This window comes from Scardinius erythrophthalmus, assembly GCF_964197995.2.
Source record: "Scardinius erythrophthalmus genome assembly, chromosome: 10".
NCBI lineage: Eukaryota > Metazoa > Chordata > Actinopteri > Cypriniformes > Leuciscidae > Scardinius > Scardinius erythrophthalmus.
In genome coordinates this window covers 31,858,515-31,882,178 of record NC_138230.1, presented here as the reverse complement: position 1 = coordinate 31,882,178, position 23,664 = coordinate 31,858,515, and the positions used below count along the sequence as shown (strand labels likewise).

The 23,664-nt window shown below is 48.7% G+C and overlaps 1 protein-coding gene and 1 long non-coding RNA gene across 2 annotated transcripts; both read left to right on the top strand.

The window, feature by feature from the left end:
• The first annotated feature begins 2,505 nt into the window (after nt 1-2,505).
• On the top strand, nt 2,506-8,097 carry LOC308697720 (uncharacterized protein). Its single transcript, XM_081377182.1, has 3 exons — nt 2,506-2,638; nt 2,725-2,774; nt 2,862-8,097. The coding sequence occupies exons 1-3, from the start codon at nt 2,610-2,612 to the stop codon at nt 8,021-8,023; spliced, it is 5,241 nt and encodes a 1,746-aa protein (XP_081233308.1). The 5' UTR covers nt 2,506-2,609; the 3' UTR covers nt 8,024-8,097.
• A 1,127-nt stretch (nt 8,098-9,224) lies between these two features.
• On the top strand, nt 9,225-9,843 carry LOC308697940. The gene is made up of 3 exons (XR_014031013.1): nt 9,225-9,357; nt 9,444-9,493; nt 9,581-9,843. It is a non-coding gene; the product is annotated as an uncharacterized lncRNA (long non-coding RNA).
• Nucleotides 9,844-23,664: the final 13,821 nt, after the last annotated feature.

Genomic DNA, 23,664 nt, shown 5'->3' with positions numbered 1-23,664 from the left:
ACCAGCTTGTGTCCCAGCCCAGCGGTCTGCAATCAGGCCAAGCCAGATACCAGTCTCTGTCCTTGCCCAGCAGTCTGCAGTCAGCACAAGCCCGCTACCAGTCTGTGTCCCAGCCCAGTGGCCTGCAGTCAGCACAAGCCCGTTATCAGTCTGTGTCCCAGCCCAGTGGCCTGCAGTCAGCACAAGCCCGTTACCAGTCTGTGGACCAGCCCAGTGGCCTGCAGTCAGCGCAAACCAGGTCTCAGTCTGTGTCCCAGCTCAGTGGTCTGCCGTCAGTGCAAACCAGCTCTCAGTCTTTGTCCCAGCCCAGTGACCTGCAGTCAGCACAAGCCCGTTACCAGTCTGTGGACCAACCCGGCGGTCTGCAGTCAGCACAAGCCCGCTACCAGTCTGTGTCCCAGCTCAGTGGCCTGTCGTCCGCACAATCCCGTTACCAGTCTGTGTCCCAGCCCAGTGGCCTGCAGTCAGCACAAGCCCGTTACCAGTCGGTGGACCAGCCCAGTGGCCTGCAGTCAGCACAAGCCCGTTACCCGTCGGTGGACCAGCCCAGTGGCCTGCAGTCAGCACAAGCCCGTTACCAGTCGGTGGACCAGCCCAGTGGCCTGCAGTCAGCACAAGCCCGTTACCAGTCTGTGTCCCAGCCTAGTAGCCTGCAGTCAGCACAAGCCCGTTACCAGTCTGTGGACCAGCCTAGCAATGTGCAGACAGCACAATCCCGTTACCAGTCTGTGGACCAGCCCAGTGGCCTGCCATCAGTGCAAACCCATTACCAGTCTGTGTCCCAGCCCAGTGGCCTGCCGTCAGTGCAAACCCGTTACCAGCCTGTGTCCCAGCCCAGCAGTCTGCAGTCAGCACAATCCCGTTACCAGTCTGTGGACCAGCCCAGTGGCCTCCCGTCAGCACAATCCCGTTACCAGTCTGTGTCCCAGCTCAGTGGCCTGCCGTCAGCACAATCCCGTTACCAGTCTGTGTCCCAGCTCAGTGGCCTGCCGTCAGCACAATCCCGTTACCAGTCTGTGTCCCAGCCCAGTGGTCTGCAATCATCACAAGCCAGTTACCAGTCTGTGTCCCGGCAGTCTAGATTCCAGGTCTTTCCTAAGCCAGAGCAGTCAAGTTACATGTCTCTTTCCAGTCTTGGTTCCAAACCTTTGGCGCAACCTGGTAAAATACCACTTAAAGCTATGAGTTTGATGCAGTCTGTCCAGCCTGGCTTTCAAGATCCAGCATCTCTGCACTCTCAGACTACTCAAAATAAGCGTTCATCTCCAGGCATATTGAGGTTGTTGCATCAAGTGAAGTCATAGCTGCATACTTTGCCTTGTTTTCTTCATTTAGTGTTTGCTTTGTTTTTGAAAAAATAAACAACCTGTTACCTCAAGTGTCTACTGGGAGTCTCAGTATTGTTTGCACTGCATTAGCATGACCTCATCTTTGTTGAAACACTCAGAATTTAGAACCAGAATCAGAAGTGCTAAAATGCAAACCCATTTCCAGGGTTTGGTCTACAAAAATATTTCATGCTTTCACTCTATAGCATGTAAAGGTCACCCAGAAATTATAATGCTGTCATCACTTACCCCCAAGTTGTTTCAAACCTGTATGAGTTGGATGAAATGTCAGCCCAGGAAGGGTTAATGACTCTGAAGCTATACAATATTGTTGGGATCACTTTCAGAACGATTTTTTTCCATCTGTCGAACGATAAAACACTGACAGACAATCAGAATCCATTCTAATTTAAAGGTTTCACGCATTTAAAATGGATCTGGATCATCCGGGCGCGCGCCTGCTTAGAATAAAAAGATCGTTATCTGTCGCTTGTGTGGACGCATATATAGTTATCTTTATCGTTATCGTGCTTGGTGTGAACAGGCCTTAAGTCTGTACTCCAAAGCCTAGCATTATGACAGTATTTGACAGGGACATTTTTGTCCTCTAATGACCTCTGAGTCTGAGTAATATTTTTTAAATTTTAAAGATTACCAGTGTGCTCTAGTTTTCAAACAGTTTCAATAAAGACAAAGACATATTTGTATTTTCACATTTGAGAAGTGCAGATAATAATGATTTTAGCAACTCCTAAAGATACTTCAAACAAATCTGTTGACTGGTTAACACAACATAATGCCATAAGTACAAATTTGCAAGAAAAAAAACATAACATCTGTTATCATTGAATGAAATAGATTTTAATCTAAAAATATATACGGCTGCTTGACCAAATCAATGCTAAGACTTTTGAACAATGATCATACTACTGCTTCCTTAAATGCTTAAATGTATTCTCACTGAATAAAAAATAAAGTATTTTAATTAATCCCCAAAAAGTCATTTATGTGCTGTCTTTTTGTCCAGTTATCATAGTATAAACAAGCAACTATCTTTAATGAAATGGCAGCTGTCATGATAAGAGTTGTAACACCTGAACCTAATAATTGAGTATTACATGTTCCCATGACAACTGATTGTCAGGAAACTATTGGTAAATGCCAGTTGCTGGCAATATAAAGAGTCCCTTCAGTCAACACTAATATGTGTTGGAGGTCAAGTATGTTTTTTATGAATTTTTACTGGTGTTGTTGAAGTGGTAGTTGTTTTTTTGTTTGGCCATGGAGGGTACCACTAGCCGACTCTTAAGGTATGATGATAATTGTAGTATTTGGCATTTAACTAGTGCCACTCATCTAATATATATATATATTTTTTAAAAAATTTCATCTACAGTTTTTCTCTGGCACTTCTCAGTCTTTGTGTCTGTGACCAGTTTGGAAGTGGTAAGGTTTATCCAGGCAAGTTCTATAATTCATGTTTGCTAGCATGTCTGTTTGATTCTTTCTTTTCCCTTTTCTATTTTCTTCTAGTTGGTGGCTTTGTCAGGAGTGGTTATCCTGTATACAATGAGGCTAGTTTCCCCATGCAGGATGTGAAGCCACGAAGTTCCTACAGCTGGTATGGCGCTGATGTATCAATGCCTATCAGTCCTCAGAGATCAAGGAGTAACACTTACAGTGCTGCACAAGTTAAGGGTGTGTATAGCAGTATAAGCTATAGTCCTCAAAATGGCTCTTCTGGTTTTGGACCAGTGACTACTGTATATAAGCCTGGTTCTGACTCTGATGCTAGTAGTCAACTTCAAGGATCTCTGATATCTTCAGCTGGTAGTGGCAGTCTTGTTTCTGGTTCTGTGACCACTGCAATGGGTACAAATATGCACATTGAGTCTCTACCTGAGCCAACACAGCTCAACTATGAAACTGTAGTACAGTCTAGTAATGAGTCTGTGGTGTCTAGTAGCCAGCAAATAGTGCAGAACAGCTCCCAGTCCAGTGGCCAAATAGTGGAAGTCAGCTACCAGTCTGCAGTGCAGCCCATTGTCAAGCCTCAGAGAAATAGACATCAAGTTGTTTCCAAGTTATTTTCCGGTAACAAGCCAGTCCAGATTTCAAGTTCTACCTTTTTGGTCAAGCCTTTGCAGCAGAGAAATGAGTCCTCACAACCCAGCTATCAGTTAGGGCAAGCAAGCTTTGGATATGGACTTGTGCCATTACTGAGTGGCCAGCAACTAGTGCAGTCACACTATGGTTCCACAGTTCAGCCTAGTGGTGTGCAGTTAGCACAGGCAAGATACCAACTTGTGGCCCGGCCCAGTCTCCAACAATCATCTCAAGCCAGCAGCCAGAACTCTGAACAAGCTGTCTCGGAATCTGTTGACCAGTCCAGTGGCCTGCAATCAGCCCAAGCCAGCTCTCAGTCTGTGGACCAGTCTGGCATCCAACAACCATCCCAAGCCAGCTCAGAGTCTGTGGAACCATCAGGTAGTCTGCTGTCAGCCCAAGCCAGCTCAGAGTCTGTGGACCAGTCTGGCATCCAACAACCATCCCAAGTCAGCTCAGAGTCTGTGGACCAGTCTGGCATCCAACAACCTCCACAAGCCAGCTCACAGTCTGTGGACCAGTCTGGCATCCAACTACCATCCCAAGCTAGCTCTCAGTCTGTGGAACCATCAGGTAGCCTGCTGTCAGCCCAAGCCAGCTCCCAGTCTGTGGACCAGTCTGGCATCCAACAACCATCCCAATCTGTTGAACTGTCAGGTAGCCTGCTGTCAGCCCAAGCCAGTTTACAGTCTGTGGACCAGTCTGGCATCCAACAACCAGCCCAAGCCAGCTCTCAGTCTGCCCTGCCGTCAGCACAAGCCAGCTACCAGTTTGTACCCCAGCTTGGTTTCCAAAAACCTACACAAACTGGCTCCCAATCAGGGAACTGGCCCAGTGGCCTGCAGTTAGCACAAGATAGATACCAGTCTGTGGTCTGGCCTAGTGACCTACATCCAGGACAGGCACGCTACCAGTCTGTGGTGCAGTCCGGTGGCCTGCAGTCAGCACAAGCCCGCTACCAGTCTGTGTTCTGGCCCAGCGGTCTGCAAGCAGCACAAGCCCGTTACCAGCCCAGTGGACTGCAGTCAGCGCAAACCAGCTCTCAGTCTGTGTCCCAGCTCAGTGGCCTGCAGTCAGCACAATCCCGTTACCAGTCTGTGGACCAGCCCAGTGGCCTGCAGTCAGCACAAGCCCGCTACCAGTCTGTGTTCCGGCCCAGCAGTCTGCAGTCAGGCCAAGCCAGATACCAGTCTCTGTCCTTACCCAGCAGTCTGCAGTCAGCACAAACCCGCTACCAGTCTGTGTCCCAGCCCAGCAGTCTGCAGTCAGCACAAGCCCGTTACCAGTCTGTGTCCCAGTCTAGTGGCCTGCAATCAGCCCAAGCCAGCTCTCAGTCTGTGGAACCATCAGGTAGCCTGCTGTCAGCCCAAGCCAGCTCACAGTCTGTGGACCAGTCTGGCATCCAACAACCATCCCAAGCCAGCTCACAGTCTGTGGACCAGTCTGGCATCCAACAACCATCCCAAGCCAGCTCACAGTCTGTGGATCAGTCTGGCATCCAACAACCAGCCCAAGCTAACTCTCAGTCTGTGGAACCATCAGGTAGCCTGCTGTCAGCCCAAGCCAGCTCACAGTCTGTGGACCAGTCTGGCATCCAACAACCTGCACAAGCCAGCTCACAGTCTGTGGACCAGTCTGGCATCCAACAACCATCCCAATCTGTTGAACTGTCAGGTAGCCTGCTGTCAGCCCAAGCAAGCTTACAGTCTGTGGACCAGCTCAGTGGCCTGCAGTCAGCACAAGCCCGTTACCAGTCGGTGGACCAGCCCAGTGGCCTGCAGTTAGCACAAGCCCGTGACCCGTCGGTGTCCCAGCCCAGTGGCCTGTTCTCAGCGCAAACCAGCTCTCAGTCTGTGTCCCAGCTCAGTGGCCTGCAGTCAGCACAAGCCCGTTACCAGTCGGTGGACCAGCCCAGTGGCCTGCAGTCAGCACAAGCCCGTTACCAGTCTGTGTCCCAGCCCAGTGGCCTGCAGTCAGCACAATCCAGTTACCAGCTTGTGTCCCAGCCCAGCGGTCTGCAATCAGGCCAAGCCAGATACCAGTCTCTGTCCTTGCCCAGCAGTCTGCAGTCAGCACAAGCCCGCTACCATTCTGTGTCCCAGCCCAGTGGCCTGCAGTCAGCACAAGCCCGTTACCAGTCGGTGAACCAGCCCAGTGGCCTGCAGTCAGCACAAGCCCGTTACCAGTCTGTGGACCAGCCCAGTGGCCTGCAGTCAGCGCAAACCAGGTCTCAGTCTGTGTCCCAGCTCAGTGGTCTGCCGTCAGTGCAAACCAGCTCTCAGTCTTTGTCCCAGCCCAGTGACCTGCAGTCAGCACAAGCCCGTTACCAGTCTGTGGACCAACCCGGCGGTCTGCAGTCAGCACAAGCCCGCTACCAGTCTGTGTCCCAGCTCAGTGGCCTGTCGTCCGCACAATCCCGTTACCAGTCTGTGTCCCAGCCCAGTGGCCTGCAGTCAGCACAAGCCCGTTACCAGTCGGTGGACCAGCCCAGTGGCCTGCAGTCAGCACAAGCCCGTTACCCGTCGGTGGACCAGCCCAGTGGCCTGCAGTCAGCACAAGCCCGTTACCAGTCGGTGGACCAGCCCAGTGGCCTGCAGTCAGCACAAGCCCGTTACCAGTCTGTGGACCAACCCAGCGGTCTGCAATCAGGCCAAGCCAGATACCAGTCTCTGTCCTTGCCCAGCAGTCTGCAGTCAGCACAAGCCCGTTACCAGTCGGTGAACCAGCCCAGTGGCCTGCAGTCAGCACAAGCCCGTTACCAGTCTGTGTCCCAGCCCAGTGGCCTGCAGTCAGCACAAGCCCGTTACCAGTCGGTGGACCAGCCCAGTGGCCTGCAGTCAGCACAAGCCCGTGACCCGTCGGTGTCCCAGCCCAGTGACCTGCAGTCAACACAAGCCCGTTACCAGTCGGTGGACCAACCCAGCGGTCTGCAATCAGGCCAAGCCAGATACCAGTCTCTGTCCTTGCCCAGCAGTCTGCAGTCAGCACAAGCCCGTTACCAGTCGGTGAACCAGCCCAGTGGCCTGCAGTCAGCACAAGCCCGTTACCAGTCGGTGGACCAGCCCAGTGGCCTGCAGTTAGCACAAGCCCGTGACCCGTCGGTGTCCCAGCCCAGTGGCCTGTTCTCAGCGCAAACCAGCTCTCAGTCTGTGTCCCAGCTCAGTGGCCTGCAGTCAGCACAAGCCCGTTACCAGTCGGTGGACCAGCCCAGTGGCCTGCAGTCAGCACAAGCCCGTTACCAGTCTGTGTCCCAGCCCAGTGGCCTGCAGTCAGCACAATCCAGTTACCAGCTTGTGTCCCAGCCCAGCGGTCTGCAATCAGGCCAAGCCAGATACCAGTCTCTGTCCTTGCCCAGCAGTCTGCAGTCAGCACAAACCCGCTACCAGTCTGTGTCCCAGCCCAGTGGCCTGCAGTCAGCACAAGCCCGTTATCAGTCTGTGTCCCAGCCCAGTGGCCTGCAGTCAGCACAAGCCCGTTACCAGTCTGTGGACCAGCCCAGTGGCCTGCAGTCAGCGCAAACCAGGTCTCAGTCTGTGTCCCAGCTCAGTGGTCTGCCGTCAGTGCAAACCAGCTCTCAGTCTTTGTCCCAGCCCAGTGACCTGCAGTCAGCACAAGCCCGTTACCAGTCTGTGGACCAACCCGGCGGTCTGCAGTCAGCACAAGCCCGCTACCAGTCTGTGTCCCAGCTCAGTGGCCTGTCGTCCGCACAATCCCGTTACCAGTCTGTGTCCCAGCCCAGTGGCCTGCAGTCAGCACAAGCCCGTTACCAGTCGGTGGACCAGCCCAGTGGCCTGCAGTCAGCACAAGCCCGTTACCCGTCGGTGGACCAGCCCAGTGGCCTGCAGTCAGCACAAGCCCGTTACCAGTCGGTGGACCAGCCCAGTGGCCTGCAGTCAGCACAAGCCCGTTACCAGTCTGTGTCCCAGCCTAGTAGCCTGCAGTCAGCACAAGCCCGTTACCAGTCTGTGGACCAGCCTAGCAATGTGCAGACAGCACAATCCCGTTACCAGTCTGTGGACCAGCCCAGTGGCCTGCCATCAGTGCAAACCCATTACCAGTCTGTGTCCCAGCCCAGTGGCCTGCCGTCAGTGCAAACCCGTTACCAGCCTGTGTCCCAGCCCAGCAGTCTGCAGTCAGCACAATCCCGTTACCAGTCTGTGGACCAGCCCAGTGGCCTCCCGTCAGCACAATCCCGTTACCAGTCTGTGTCCCAGCTCAGTGGCCTGCCGTCAGCACAATCCCGTTACCAGTCTGTGTCCCAGCTCAGTGGCCTGCCGTCAGCACAATCCCGTTACCAGTCTGTGTCCCAGCCCAGTGGTCTGCAATCATCACAAGCCAGTTACCAGTCTGTGTCCCGGCAGTCTAGATTCCAGGTCTTTCCTAAGCCAGAGCAGTCAAGTTACATGTCTCTTTCCAGTCTTGGTTCCAAACCTTTGGCGCAACCTGGTAAAATACCACTTAAAGCTATGAGTTTGATGCAGTCTGTCCAGCCTGGCTTTCAAGATCCAGCATCTCTGCACTCTCAGACTACTCAAAATAAGCGTTCATCTCCAGGCATATTGAGGTTGTTGCATCAAGTGAAGTCATAGCTGCATACTTTGCCTTGTTTTCTTCATTTAGTGTTTGCTTTGTTTTTGAAAAAATAAACAACCTGTTACCTCAAGTGTCTACTGGGAGTCTCAGTATTGTTTGCACTGCATTAGCATGACCTCATCTTTGTTGAAACACTCAGAATTTAGAACCAGAATCAGAAGTGCTAAAATGCAAACCCATTTCCAGGGTTTGGTCTACAAAAATATTTCATGCTTTCACTCTATAGCATGTAAAGGTCACCCAGAAATTATAATGCTGTCATCACTTACCCCCAAGTTGTTTCAAACCTGTATGAGTTGGATGAAATGTCAGCCCAGGAAGGGTTAATGACTCTGAAGCTATACAATATTGTTGGGATCACTTTCAGAACGATTTTTTTCCATCTGTCGAACGATAAAACACTGACAGACAATCAGAATCCATTCTAATTTAAAGGTTTCACGCATTTAAAATGGATCTGGATCATCCGGGCGCGCGCCTGCTTAGAATAAAAAGATCGTTATCTGTCGCTTGTGTGGACGCATATATAGTTATCTTTATCGTTATCGTGCTTGGTGTGAACAGGCCTTAAGTCTGTACTCCAAAGCCTAGCATTATGACAGTATTTGACAGGGACATTTTTGTCCTCTAATGACCTCTGAGTCTGAGTAATATTTTTTAAATTTTAAAGATTACCAGTGTGCTCTAGTTTTCAAACAGTTTCAATAAAGACAAAGACATATTTGTATTTTCACATTTGAGAAGTGCAGATAATAATGATTTTAGCAACTCCTAAAGATACTTCAAACAAATCTGTTGACTGGTTAACACAACATAATGCCATAAGTACAAATTTGCAAGAAAAAAAACATAACATCTGTTATCATTGAATGAAATAGATTTTAATCTAAAAATATATACGGCTGCTTGACCAAATCAATGCTAAGACTTTTGAACAATGATCATACTACTGCTTCCTTAAATGCTTAAATGTATTCTCACTGAATAAAAAATAAAGTATTTTAATTAATCCCCAAAAAGTCATTTGTGTGCTGTCTTTTTGTCCAGTTATCATAGTATAAACAAGCAACTATCTTTAATGAAATGGCAGCTGTCATGATAAGAGTTGTAACACCTGAACCTAATAATTGAGTATTACATGTTCCCATGACAACTGATTGTCAGGAAACTATTGGTAAATGCCAGTTGCTGGCAATATAAAGAGTCCCTTCAGTCAACACTAATATGTGTTGGAGGTCAAGTATGTTTTTTATGAATTTTTACTGGTGTTGTTGAAGTGGTAGTTGTTTTTTTGTTTGGCCATGGAGGGTACCACTAGCCGACTCTTAAGGTATGATGATAATTGTAGTATTTGGCATTTAACTAGTGCCACTCATCTAATATATATATATATTTTTTAAAAAATTTCATCTACAGTTTTTCTCTGGCACTTCTCAGTCTTTGTGTCTGTGACCAGTTTGGAAGTGGTAAGGTTTATCCAGGCAAGTTCTATAATTCATGTTTGCTAGCATGTCTGTTTGATTCTTTCTTTTCCCTTTTCTATTTTCTTCTAGTTGGTGGCTTTGTCAGGAGTGGTTATCCTGTATACAATGAGGCTAGTTTCCCCATGCAGGATGTGAAGCCACGAAGTTCCTACAGCTGGTATGGCGCTGATGTATCAATGCCTATCAGTCCTCAGAGATCAAGGAGTAACACTTACAGTGCTGCACAAGTTAAGGGTGTGTATAGCAGTATAAGCTATAGTCCTCAAAATGGCTCTTCTGGTTTTGGACCAGTGACTACTGTATATAAGCCTGGTTCTGACTCTGATGCTAGTAGTCAACTTTGTAAGAACTGATTTTCCTGTTAAAACAAAACTCACCCTGCAATAACGCCATAAAATGCACCCTGGACAGCGGACAACAAAGGCAGAGCACAGAACCTTGTACTGCCCAAACTTATCTCATTGTTCCCCTGTTTGACTTCAACTCATCCCCCCTCTCCCTCCTCAAGGCACTGAAAGTTCATTAAGAATGTCTATATATCACATATGATGTATCTTGTGAATATGTTGTTTTTCCTTTTCATGTTTGGTGTCATTTTAAAGGGCACAGTGCGATTGGTAAAATGGTCTTAATTTCATTGCAGTCATTGGTTTAATGAAAAAGATTGAAGAACTTAGGAGAATCCTGTATCTCCTCTCTGGCTGATATCTCTTTACGATATCTCAAGAAACCAGGTGCTACCCCCCTGGGGTACATGGATTGGCCCAACCAACTCTAAACAACATTTGTTTAACCCCTTTTGTTCTGGTCTGGTATTTAAGGTGAGGGGACAGAGCAATCATTGGGAATCTTTTACCGGGATCATCCCCCACACAGTAATGCATGGCAGTATTTTCCTGTTGGAAAATCCTGACACATTACTGTGTGTCTTTGTCAGGAGAACATTGCTTACTTTTAGATTCATCTTTGAGTAAATGTATATTTGAATTGGCTTTTAATAAATTACTTCTGTAATTGGCATAATACATTTTTACCTGACAAATAAATGTTACATCTTGATTTATTCTGAAGTATTCTGAAATCATTATTTTAATATATTTAAGGAGGCTGGTGCTACCGCAAACTTAGTTAAGGTAGGTCAAACTACAGGCACATGAATGAACGGAGCAGTAGGCACGTCATCTTGGAGACCTGTTGATTTCTGTCTATCACTGGTTTAGCAAGTTGTATGGAAATGGCTAAAATAAACTACACTCTCTAGTCCGTAAGCAGTAGGCGACTGACTTTAGGGGTATATTAGCAAACCCTACATCCTCTGACTCAAATCAGAATTAACAAGTTTGTGTCCGTGAGAAACACGAATTGGCCGACGTGATCTCTGTGCGGCATTCGGGTCCATAACGTATTAATAACTGAAAGTATGGGATAATCAGGATAATCAAAGATCTAAATTAATTCATAATCGATGTTTATGATTAATTTCTAATCAGAAATACGATCTAAATTTGATTATCATTTGAAATTGGAGTCAGATCAAACGTAGAGCTAAAGTAATACTAAAACTAAGTTCCAATAGATTAAGTAAACTTCACTGGAGCGCTGAAAAGACATACACGCTTTAAACCTTCGCCAGGCCGTTGGATTCCGTCGTTGGGCCAATGGGTGGTCCTTACAAAGTGGTGACAGTCCCTCCGTGATTCTCCAGGTTGCGAGTGTCTTTTCAGCGAAATATTGGGACTTGCAACAAGTAAGAGAAAAAAGATGTCCTTCTCTTTCTTCAGCCGTTTGGTAAGTCAATTCTCTTTTGCCTTTTAGAAGTGTTGAGGGAAAATTCAGACGCACCTCACATAGACACATTTGTAGAATGGGTCGGCATACCCAGTTAGACCGGAGAACGCAAAATCCGGTGGGGCTTGAGAATTAGATAAAACCACATATCAGGGACATGATAGCGGCAGTGTAGATGAGAAAAGATATCCCTTGCTTTAACTTTACCTCCTTGTTTGCCAAAGCAACAAGTGATGAAACCTAAATTGGAATAACATCATCCAAATTTTATTCTGGTACTCAACAGAGGGTTGAAAACTAAAAACTTAAATTCTGAGGTAAATAATGTTGTTACATTTAATTATTTGCTTTGTTGCAACAACATTGCAACACTGGAAATAAGAAAATGGTCACGCTAACTTGTGAAAAAATCTTGTGATTTGATGAGCTAAAAGATAACAAGTAAAATTGTCTCACTTGAATCCTTTGTGTGTGAAGTGTAAAGTTGGACAAAACAGTGCAATGCAATTAGAATATTTCAAAAGAAATTATCTGGGAAAATGATTCCAGTCCTAGAGAACAGCTGCTATGCAGGAGTCCTAGGCTGAAATTTGGAAAAATACGCTAAATTTTAAAACTGATGCATATAATGACAATTATTGTGTTACTAGAGGCTTGTAACCAGGCCTGATAGTGTCAGAGGACATGCACAGCTTGTCCTTATCTTATGAGATAATTTAGACAAAGACCTATATGAATTACATCAAAGTAATCATGGTTCTTTGAAAATCTTTTAATAGTGTCAAAAAGTTCATGACTGATGTCCCGTATATGGTTTAAACAACACCATTTAAGGCTCAGTCTTATAAAACATAGCTTTAATTTGGTTTTATACCAGACTTTGCAATCACTGCATTATTGTATGCTTTCGAGGTCTCAAAAGAGACTGATAAAAGCAACAAGCCATAAAACAATCTTGGCGCCCTCCATGAGACCTGTTTGTCCAACCTTTCTTTCATATTTAAATAAGATTCTTAAAAGAATGCAACTGATAACATCTCAGCCTAAAATAAGATAATTGTGTCCAATTCTAAATTGTAGTCACAAAAATCTTTAAATTGAGCAATGATTTGACCCATGTTTCTCAATGCCTGCAGTCCATTGAATGTTCACAGCATCGAAGCAGCTGTAACTGGTTTCCAGTTTGGGTGTTGCTGTGTACACAATGCTAATGCCAGCACAGCTGGAGCTGCAGGGCCAATCACCTTCTAAAAGATCAGTGAGAAGATAACAAGTCAGTTTGGACAAATTACTCAGTAGAAACCCCCGAGACCAGAAAATAAAATTGGTTTGATTTATACAATTTTATAAAATATAATTTATATTATGACCAGATTGTAATATATCTTATATTGTAATGGCCAAGAATGGCTTTAATCTCGTGATGATTCAGCATTGGGTTAGAAGAAAAAAGAATGTTTAATGAGAATTAAAAGAATCAGAATGTAGAAAGATGGTACGTGTATGTAGGGAACAAGAAGGAGGAACACTACTAGTGTTGGGAGGAATGAGATAATAAATGGTTAGAGAAAGTATTGGTAAGAAAGGAAACTGAAAGGAAGAATGAATCAGAAAGAACTTCTTTACCTTCTATTTGTGCAAAAATCTTTAATGAGAGAAATTACAATGCCCAGTATATACCAACTAAAATGATCAACCTGATTACCATGTCTTAAATGTCCATCCAAATCCACAGGATGATTTCATTTTGATCTAATAGATCTTTAACCCAGTAACAAGGGGAGGTACAAATTTAAATTTTCTCTTGCAACAAAACCACAAACAAAGTGGTGCAAGTGTTAAACTCCTCTCTAGGAGCTTCATCTCACATGGGATCTGATCAGGAAAGGTATTTTACTGTACATGTAAGAACAGTTGTGTGAATTTAAATATCAGGCAGAAAATCTACAGTCTTTATGGACCACAGAGATCCAAATGGTCAAGAGTTGAATGGCACCATAAATTCCAAAGGCTAAAACAAACAAGCACAGCACCACCCCTGGTGATCTAATTGCTCTAAACACAGATCTGGCTAGTGTAAATAAACAACATCATGTAAAGAGATTTCCCTAGCAGACCTGAGGGTCCTAATGCTCACAACACAGCAGACTGTTTGAGTTTAGATGCAATAGCAGTCAGATCTGACTATTATCACTGTTTAATTGACCTTTTCTTTGCAAACACATGATCATGAGAATGATACATGTCTTTGTAAACAAAAACAAATTTTCTTCTAATGGCGTAAAATCTTAACAGATCAAAGCCATCAGTAACAACTGTCTGGCTAAAGCCATCAAATAAATATTGAGATAGACCATCTATCTTAAATGCAATTTGTATAAAGGCTCAAGATTAAACTGTGTTTTCCTCTCTAGGTCTATTTCCCTACAGGCTGACAAATGACTTTCTTTAGAACCAGATTCCACAAGGGTCTGGTTCTGCCTGCCTTAAGCAGGACACACAACTTTACATTAGGAGATGGGGGTGGAGAAACTTCCAAGGGGCCGCTCACACCTCATAACACTACAGAAGCAGCTCCTGTATGTGGCCTCCCGGTGTAGCACTGGAACTAAATTATGCAACACAAATTATGGTAGGATAAAACACCACCCATCTCCTGTACACAAACATACACAATACACACCATCACTATGGCAATCTTAGAACATCTCTACCTGGCATAGATCATAAGACTAACCAGGCCAAAATTATTCACATCATGCAATACATCATTTACCTTCATACATATAGGACAAGGAAAATTATTTTAATAATTTCTTTTCAGCATTACAGTCTTGTCAACTTCCTGTATGTAAATACTGTGCTGTGCATAGGACATGCATGGCTGTGGTCACACATCAATTGATTTAAATCCACATAAAAAATCTTATTGAGACCTATTAATTAATGCAACTGGTCTTTGGACAAAATATTTTTTATGTCCAGTCGTTAGCGTTGTTGCAAACCAGGAGGGCCCCCTAGTTTCCAACAAATGACTAATGACAATGATCTAAACAGCTAAATTTAAAATGCAGGCATTTCTATTTGTCAACTGAACAATTCAGACCTGCACTATTGAGTGTGACCTAGCCTGTAAATCAAATGCACAGAGGATGATTACAAAAGTTAAACCAGAAATTTAAATCTCTGTTTCTATACATTTCATTCTCTAATTGAATCGATTAAAACATTAAGTTTCATTGATGATTTGCACTTATAACAACTAATGTAGACAATTTTACAATTATGAAATTGTGTATTTCCATGTTTAATTATGTGATATACTCTAATTACTCTAATTATGCATACAACTAGTAAATATACTAGTTATGGTGACTTTCTGCTACCCGTCCTTGATTCATCCAGACCAAGTCTAAATCCCACTACCAGATCACTGCGGTAGTGAAGAATTTGGTGATCAAATTACACCTGTTCATTAAATATATGATTTTGAAGAAGAGACCATATTTACCACTCGCACCTTTGACTTTTGGGTTTCATATTTTTGAGTACATCATGTTTTGTTATCTTGTGTTCTTGTGTTTATCCAATAACTTTTCCTCATCTTACAATAACCACAAATACATCAGTGTTCAATTATTGCATGGTCATTCAAAAGTTGTTCAGGTGTCTTACACGCAGTGGAGCGTCATCAGTGAAATGATTCCTTCAACAATGGAGTTCTGATCTACCCGGCAAATGAAACCTTCTGCTTGAAGGTGACCGAGGACTTCTCAAATGGTCAGTTAAAACATCCTAGGGAGGACAAAGATGTTTCCGCAAAGCGTTATAATGACACTTTCCAATGACACTTTCTGATCATGCTGACCAACGCAAACAGACTTGATACAACGAGATCATTCTACAGACTGAATACCAACGCAGCCAAGTGCAGGTGGAAGCAAACCCGGCCAAGAGGGTCATGTGACACCCAGTCCGGCTGCTGCAGAATCCACACATTCTGCCATGCTTTCATTTTAATGTTCAACCTGTCGTAATGTTGTTATTTCAGGTGACGACTGGATTCCTGCACCAATCGACTAACACTGCAAACTACAGTGGTCAGGTCTGTGAACACTAAAAATGTGGAAACAGGAAAATGTCCAAAAAATGTCCCCTTAGGCCTGATCTAAATCTGTCCCAAGGGGCCAGGGGCCGTCTGTAAGAACTGATTTTCCTGTTAAAACAAAACTCACCCTGCAATAACGCCATAAAATGCACCCTGGACAGCGGACAACAAAGGCAGAGCACAGAACCTTGTACTGCCCAAACTTATCTCATTGTTCCCCTGTTTGACTTCAACTCATCCCCCCTCTCCCTCCTCAAGGCACTGAAAGTTCATTAAGAATGTCTATATATCACATATGATGTATCTTGTGAATATGTTGTTTTTCCTTTTCATGTTTGGTGTCATTTTAAAGGGCACAGTGCGATTGGTAAAATGGTCTTAATTTCATTGCAGTCATTGGTTTAATGAAAAAGATTGAAGAACTTAGGAGAATCCTGTATCTCCTCTCTGGCTGATATCTCTTTACGATATCTCAAGAAACCAGGTGCTACCCCCCTGGGGTACATGGATTGGCCCAACCAACTCTAAACAACATTTGTTTAACCCCTTTTGTTCTGGTCTGGTATTTAAGGTGAGGGGACAGAGCAATCATTGGGAATCTTTTACCGGGATCATCCCCCACACAGTAATGCATGGCAGTATTTTCCTGTTGGAAAATCCTGACACATTACTGTGTGTCTTTGTCAGGAGAACATTGCTTACTTTTAGATTCATCTTTGAGTAAATGTATATTTGAATTGGCTTTTAATAAATTACTTCTGTAATTGGCATAATACATTTTTACCTGACAAATAAATGTTACATCTTGATTTATTCTGAAGTATTCTGAAATCATTATTTTAATATATTTAAGGAGGCTGGTGCTACCGCAAACTTAGTTAAGGTAGGTCAAACTACAGGCACATGAATGAACGGAGCAGTAGGCACGTCATCTTGGAGACCTGTTGATTTCTGTCTATCACTGGTTTAGCAAGTTGTATGGAAATGGCTAAAATAAACTACACTCTCTAGTCCGTAAGCAGTAGGCGACTGACTTTAGGGGTATATTAGCAAACCCTACATCCTCTGACTCAAATCAGAATTAACAAGTTTGTGTCCGTGAGAAACACGAATTGGCCGACGTGATCTCTGTGCGGCATTCGGGTCCATAACGTATTAATAACTGAAAGTATGGGATAATCAGGATAATCAAAGATCTAAATTAATTCATAATCGATGTTTATGATTAATTTCTAATCAGAAATACGATCTAAATTTGATTATCATTTGAAATTGGAGTCAGATCAAACGTAGAGCTAAAGTAATACTAAAACTAAGTTCCAATAGATTAAGTAAACTTCACTGGAGCGCTGAAAAGACATACACGCTTTAAACCTTCGCCAGGCCGTTGGATTCCGTCGTTGGGCCAATGGGTGGTCCTTACAACTTCAAGGATCTCTGATATCTTCAGCTGGTAGTGGCAGTCTTGTTTCTGGTTCTGTGACCACTGCAATGGGTACAAATATGCACATTGAGTCTCTACCTGAGCCAACACAGCTCAACTATGAAACTGTAGTACAGTCTAGTAATGAGTCTGTGGTGTCTAGTAGCCAGCAAATAGTGCAGAACAGCTCCCAGTCCAGTGGCCAAATAGTGGAAGTCAGCTACCAGTCTGCAGTGCAGCCCATTGTCAAGCCTCAGAGAAATAGACATCAAGTTGTTTCCAAGTTATTTTCCGGTAACAAGCCAGTCCAGATTTCAAGTTCTACCTTTTTGGTCAAGCCTTTGCAGCAGAGAAATGAGTCCTCACAACCCAGCTATCAGTTAGGGCAAGCAAGCTTTGGATATGGACTTGTGCCATTACTGAGTGGCCAGCAACTAGTGCAGTCACACTATGGTTCCACAGTTCAGCCTAGTGGTGTGCAGTTAGCACAGGCAAGATACCAACTTGTGGCCCGGCCCAGTCTCCAACAATCATCTCAAGCCAGCAGCCAGAACTCTGAACAAGCTGTCTCGGAATCTGTTGACCAGTCCAGTGGCCTGCAATCAGCCCAAGCCAGCTCTCAGTCTGTGGACCAGTCTGGCATCCAACAACCATCCCAAGCCAGCTCAGAGTCTGTGGAACCATCAGGTAGTCTGCTGTCAGCCCAAGCCAGCTCAGAGTCTGTGGACCAGTCTGGCATCCAACAACCATCCCAAGTCAGCTCAGAGTCTGTGGACCAGTCTGGCATCCAACAACCTCCACAAGCCAGCTCACAGTCTGTGGACCAGTCTGGCATCCAACTACCATCCCAAGCTAGCTCTCAGTCTGTGGAACCATCAGGTAGCCTGCTGTCAGCCCAAGCCAGCTCCCAGTCTGTGGACCAGTCTGGCATCCAACAACCATCCCAATCTGTTGAACTGTCAGGTAGCCTGCTGTCAGCCCAAGCCAGTTTACAGTCTGTGGACCAGTCTGGCATCCAACAACCAGCCCAAGCCAGCTCTCAGTCTGCCCTGCCGTCAGCACAAGCCAGCTACCAGTTTGTACCCCAGCTTGGTTTCCAAAAACCTACACAAACTGGCTCCCAATCAGGGAACTGGCCCAGTGGCCTGCAGTTAGCACAAGATAGATACCAGTCTGTGGTCTGGCCTAGTGACCTACATCCAGGACAGGCACGCTACCAGTCTGTGGTGCAGTCCGGTGGCCTGCAGTCAGCACAAGCCCGCTACCAGTCTGTGTTCTGGCCCAGCGGTCTGCAAGCAGCACAAGCCCGTTACCAGCCCAGTGGACTGCAGTCAGCGCAAACCAGCTCTCAGTCTGTGTCCCAGCTCAGTGGCCTGCAGTCAGCACAATCCCGTTACCAGTCTGTGGACCAGCCCAGTGGCCTGCAGTCAGCACAAGCCCGCTACCAGTCTGTGTTCCGGCCCAGCAGTCTGCAGTCAGGCCAAGCCAGATACCAGTCTCTGTCCTTACCCAGCAGTCTGCAGTCAGCACAAACCCGCTACCAGTCTGTGTCCCAGCCCAGCAGTCTGCAGTCAGCACAAGCCCGTTACCAGTCTGTGTCCCAGTCTAGTGGCCTGCAATCAGCCCAAGCCAGCTCTCAGTCTGTGGAACCATCAGGTAGCCTGCTGTCAGCCCAAGCCAGCTCACAGTCTGTGGACCAGTCTGGCATCCAACAACCATCCCAAGCCAGCTCACAGTCTGTGGACCAGTCTGGCATCCAACAACCATCCCAAGCCAGCTCACAGTCTGTGGATCAGTCTGGCATCCAACAACCAGCCCAAGCTAACTCTCAGTCTGTGGAACCATCAGGTAGCCTGCTGTCAGCCCAAGCCAGCTCACAGTCTGTGGACCAGTCTGGCATCCAACAACCTGCACAAGCCAGCTCACAGTCTGTGGACCAGTCTGGCATCCAACAACCATCCCAATCTGTTGAACTGTCAGGTAGCCTGCTGTCAGCCCAAGCAAGCTTACAGTCTGTGGACCAGCTCAGTGGCCTGCAGTCAGCACAAGCCCGTTACCAGTCGGTGGACCAGCCCAGTGGCCTGCAGTTAGCACAAGCCCGTGACCCGTCGGTGTCCCAGCCCAGTGGCCTGTTCTCAGCGCAAACCAGCTCTCAGTCTGTGTCCCAGCTCAGTGGCCTGCAGTCAGCACAAGCCCGTTACCAGTCGGTGGACCAGCCCAGTGGCCTGCAGTCAGCACAAGCCCGTTACCAGTCTGTGTCCCAGCCCAGTGGCCTGCAGTCAGCACAATCCAGTTACCAGCTTGTGTCCCAGCCCAGCGGTCTGCAATCAGGCCAAGCCAGATACCAGTCTCTGTCCTTGCCCAGCAGTCTGCAGTCAGCACAAGCCCGCTACCATTCTGTGTCCCAGCCCAGTGGCCTGCAGTCAGCACAAGCCCGTTATCAGTCTGTGTCCCAGCCCAGTGGCCTGCAGTCAGCACAAGCCCGTTACCAGTCTGTGGACCAGCCCAGTGGCCTGCAGTCAGCGCAAACCAGGTCTCAGTCTGTGTCCCAGCTCAGTGGTCTGCCGTCAGTGCAAACCAGCTCTCAGTCTTTGTCCCAGCCCAGTGACCTGCAGTCAGCACAAGCCCGTTACCAGTCTGTGGACCAACCCGGCGGTCTGCAGTCAGCACAAGCCCGCTACCAGTCTGTGTCCCAGCTCAGTGGCCTGTCGTCCGCACAATCCCGTTACCAGTCTGTGTCCCAGCCCAGTGGCCTGCAGTCAGCACAAGCCCGTTACCAGTCTGTGTCCCAGCCCAGTGGCCTGCAGTCAGCACAAGCCCGTTACCAGTCGGTGGACCAGCCCAGTGGCCTGCAGTCAGCACAAGCCCGTTACCAGTCGGTGGACCAGCCCAGTGGCCTGCAGTCAGCACAAGCCCGTTACCAGTCTGTGTCCCAGCCCAGTGGCCTGCAGTCAGCACAATCCCGTTACCAGTCTGTGGACCAGCCCAGTGGCCTGCAGTCAGCACAAGCCCGCTACCAGTCTGTGTTCCGGCCCAGCAGTCTGCAGTCAGGCCAAGCCAGATACCAGTCTCTGTCCTTACCCAGCAGTCTGCAGTCAGCACAAACCCGCTACCAGTCTGTCTCCCAGCCCAGCAGTCTGCAGTCAGCACAAGCCCGTTACCAGTCTGTGTCCCAGTCTAGTGGCCTGCAATCAGCCCAAGCCAGCTCTCAGTCTGTGGAACCATCAGGTAGCCTGCTGTCAGCCCAAGCCAGCTCACAGTCTGTGGACCAGTCTGGCATCCAACAACCATCCCAAGCCAGCTCACAGTCTGTGGATCAGTCTGGCATCCAACAACCAGCCCAAGCTAACTCTCAGTCTGTGGAACCATCAGGTAGCATGCTGTCAGCCCAAGCCAGCTCACAGTCTGTGGACCAGTCTGGCATCCAACAACCTGCACAAGCCAGCTCACAGTCTGTGGACCAGTCTGGCATCCAACAACCTGCACAAGCCAGCTCACAGTCTGTGGACCAGTCTGGCATCCAACAACCATCCCAATCTGTTGAACTGTCAGGTAGCCTGCTGTCAGCCCAAGCCAGCTTACAGTCTGTGGACCAGTCTGGCATCCAACAACCAGCCCAAGCCAGCTCTCAGTCTGGCCTGCCGTCAGCACAAGTCAGCTACCAGTTTGTGCCCCAGCTTGGTTTCCAAAAACCTACACAAACTGGCTCCCAATCAGTGAACTGGCCCAGTAGCCTGCAGTTAGCACAAGCCCGTTACCAGTCTGTGTCCCAGCCCAGTGACCTGCAGTCAACACAAGCCCGTTACCAGTCTGTGGACCAACCCAGCGGTCTGCAATCAGGCCAAGCCAGATACCAGTCTCTGTCCTTGCCCAGCAGTCTGCAGTCAGCACAAGCCCGTTACCAGTCTGTGGACCAGCCCAGTGGCCCGCTGTCAGTGCAAACCCGTTACCAGTCTGTGTCCCAGCCCAGTGACCTGCAGTCAACACAAGCCCGTTACCAGTCTGTGGACCAACCCAGCGGTCTGCAATCAGGCCAAGCCAGATACCAGTCTCTGTCCTTGCCCAGCAGTCTGCAGTCAGCACAAGCCCGTTACCAGTCGGTGAACCAGCCCAGTGGCCTGCAGTCAGCACAAGCCCGTTACCAGTCTGTGTCCCAGCCCAGTGGCCTGCAGTCAGCACAAGCCCGTTACCAGTCGGTGGACCAGCCCAGTGGCCTGCAGTCAGCACAAGCCCGTGACCCGTCGGTGTCCCAGCCCAGTGGCCTGTTCTCAGCGCAAACCAGCTCTCAGTCTGTGTCCCAGCTCAGTGGCCTGCAGTCAGCACAAGCCCGTTACCAGTCGGTGGACCAGCCCAGTGGCCTGCAGTTAGCACAAGCCCGTGACCCGTCGGTGTCCCAGCCCAGTGGCCTGTTCTCAGCGCAAACCAGCTCTCAGTCTGTGTCGCAGCTCAGTGGCCTAGAGTCAGCACAAGCCCGTTACCAGTCTGTGTCCCAGCCCAGTGGCCTGCAGTCAGCACAATCCAGTTACCAGCTTGTGTCCCAGCCCAGCGGTCTGCAATCAGGCCAAGCCAGATACCAGTCTCTGTCCTTTCCCAGCAGTCTGCAGTCAGCACAAGCCCGCTACCAGTCTGTGTCCCAGCCCAGTGGCCTGCAGTCAGCACAAGCCCGTTATCAGTCTGTGTCCCAGCCCAGTGGCCTGCAGTCAGCACAAGCCCGTTACCAGTCTGTGTCCCAGCTCAGTGGTCTGCCGTCAGTGCAAACCAGCTCTCAGTCTTTGTCCCAGCCCAGTGACCTGCAGTCAGCACAAGCCCGTTACCAGTCTGTGGACCAACCCGGCGGTCTGCAGTCAGCACAAGCCCGCTACCAGTCTGTGTCCCAGCTCAGTGGCCTGTCGTCCGCACAATCCCGTTACCAGTCTGTGTCCCAGCCCAGTGGCCTGCAGTCAGCACAAGCCCGTTACCAGTCGGTGGACCAGCCCAGTGGCCTGCAGTCAGCACAAGCCCGTTACCCGTCGGTGGACCAGCCCAGTGGCCTGCAGTCAGCACAAGCCCGTTACCAGTCGGTGGACCAGCCCAGTGGCCTGCAGTCAGCACAAGCCCGTTACCAGTCTGTGGACCAACCCAGCGGTCTGCAATCAGGCCAAGCCAGATACCAGTCTCTGTCCTTGCCCAGCAGTCTGCAGTCAGCACAAGCCCGTTACCAGTCGGTGAACCAGCCCAGTGGCCTGCAGTCAGCACAAGCCCGTTACCAGTCTGTGTCCCAGCCCAGTGGCCTGCAGTCAGCACAAGCCCGTTACCAGTCGGTGGACCAGCCCAGTGGCCTGCAGTCAGCACAAGCCCGTGACCCGTCGGTGTCCCAGCCCAGTGACCTGCAGTCAACACAAGCCCGTTACCAGTCGGTGGACCAACCCAGCGGTCTGCAATCAGGCCAAGCCAGATACCAGTCTCTGTCCTTGCCCAGCAGTCTGCAGTCAGCACAAGCCCGTTACCAGTCGGTGAACCAGCCCAGTGGCCTGCAGTCAGCACAAGCCCGTTACCAGTCGGTGGACCAGCCCAGTGGCCTGCAGTTAGCACAAGCCCGTGACCCGTCGGTGTCCCAGCCCAGTGGCCTGTTCTCAGCGCAAACCAGCTCTCAGTCTGTGTCCCAGCTCAGTGGCCTGCAGTCAGCACAAGCCCGTTACCAGTCGGTGGACCAGCCCAGTGGCCTGCAGTCAGCACAAGCCCGTTACCAGTCTGTGTCCCAGCCCAGTGGCCTGCAGTCAGCACAATCCAGTTACCAGCTTGTGTCCCAGCCCAGCGGTCTGCAATCAGGCCAAGCCAGATACCAGTCTCTGTCCTTGCCCAGCAGTCTGCAGTCAGCACAAACCCGCTACCAGTCTGTGTCCCAGCCCAGTGGCCTGCAGTCAGCACAAGCCCGTTATCAGTCTGTGTCCCAGCCCAGTGGCCTGCAGTCAGCACAAGCCCGTTACCAGTCTGTGGACCAGCCCAGTGGCCTGCAGTCAGCGCAAACCAGGTCTCAGTCTGTGTCCCAGCTCAGTGGTCTGCCGTCAGTGCAAACCAGCTCTCAGTCTTTGTCCCAGCCCAGTGACCTGCAGTCAGCACAAGCCCGTTACCAGTCTGTGGACCAACCCGGCGGTCTGCAGTCAGCACAAGCCCGCTACCAGTCTGTGTCCCAGCTCAGTGGCCTGTCGTCCGCACAATCCCGTTACCAGTCTGTGTCCCAGCCCAGTGGCCTGCAGTCAGCACAAGCCCGTTACCAGTCGGTGGACCAGCCCAGTGGCCTGCAGTCAGCACAAGCCCGTTACCCGTCGGTGGACCAGCCCAGTGGCCTGCAGTCAGCACAAGCCCGTTACCAGTCGGTGGACCAGCCCAGTGGCCTGCAGTCAGCACAAGCCCGTTACCAGTCTGTGTCCCAGCCTAGTAGCCTGCAGTCAGCACAAGCCCGTTACCAGTCTGTGGACCAGCCTAGCAATGTGCAGACAGCACAATCCCGTTACCAGTCTGTGGACCAGCCCAGTGGCCTGCCATCAGTGCAAACCCATTACCAGTCTGTGTCCCAGCCCAGTGGCCTGCCGTCAGTGCAAACCCGTTACCAGCCTGTGTCCCAGCCCAGCAGTCTGCAGTCAGCACAATCCCGTTACCAGTCTGTGGACCAGCCCAGTGGCCTCCCGTCAGCACAATCCCGTTACCAGTCTGTGTCCCAGCTCAGTGGCCTGCCGTCAGCACAATCCCGTTACCAGTCTGTGTCCCAGCTCAGTGGCCTGCCGTCAGCACAATCCCGTTACCAGTCTGTGTCCCAGCCCAGTGGTCTGCAATCATCACAAGCCAGTTACCAGT

Bases quoted from the DNA above. Each gene is read 5' to 3' on its own strand.
- LOC308697720 (XM_081377182.1), top strand. From the start codon at position 2,610: ATGGAGGGTACCACTAGCCGACTCTTAAG. The intron at 2,639-2,724 runs GTATGATGATAA...TTTCATCTACAG, and splicing joins ACCACTAGCCGACTCTTAAG to TTTTTCTCTGGCACTTCTCA. The intron at 2,775-2,861 runs GTAAGGTTTATC...ATTTTCTTCTAG, and splicing joins CTGTGACCAGTTTGGAAGTG to TTGGTGGCTTTGTCAGGAGT.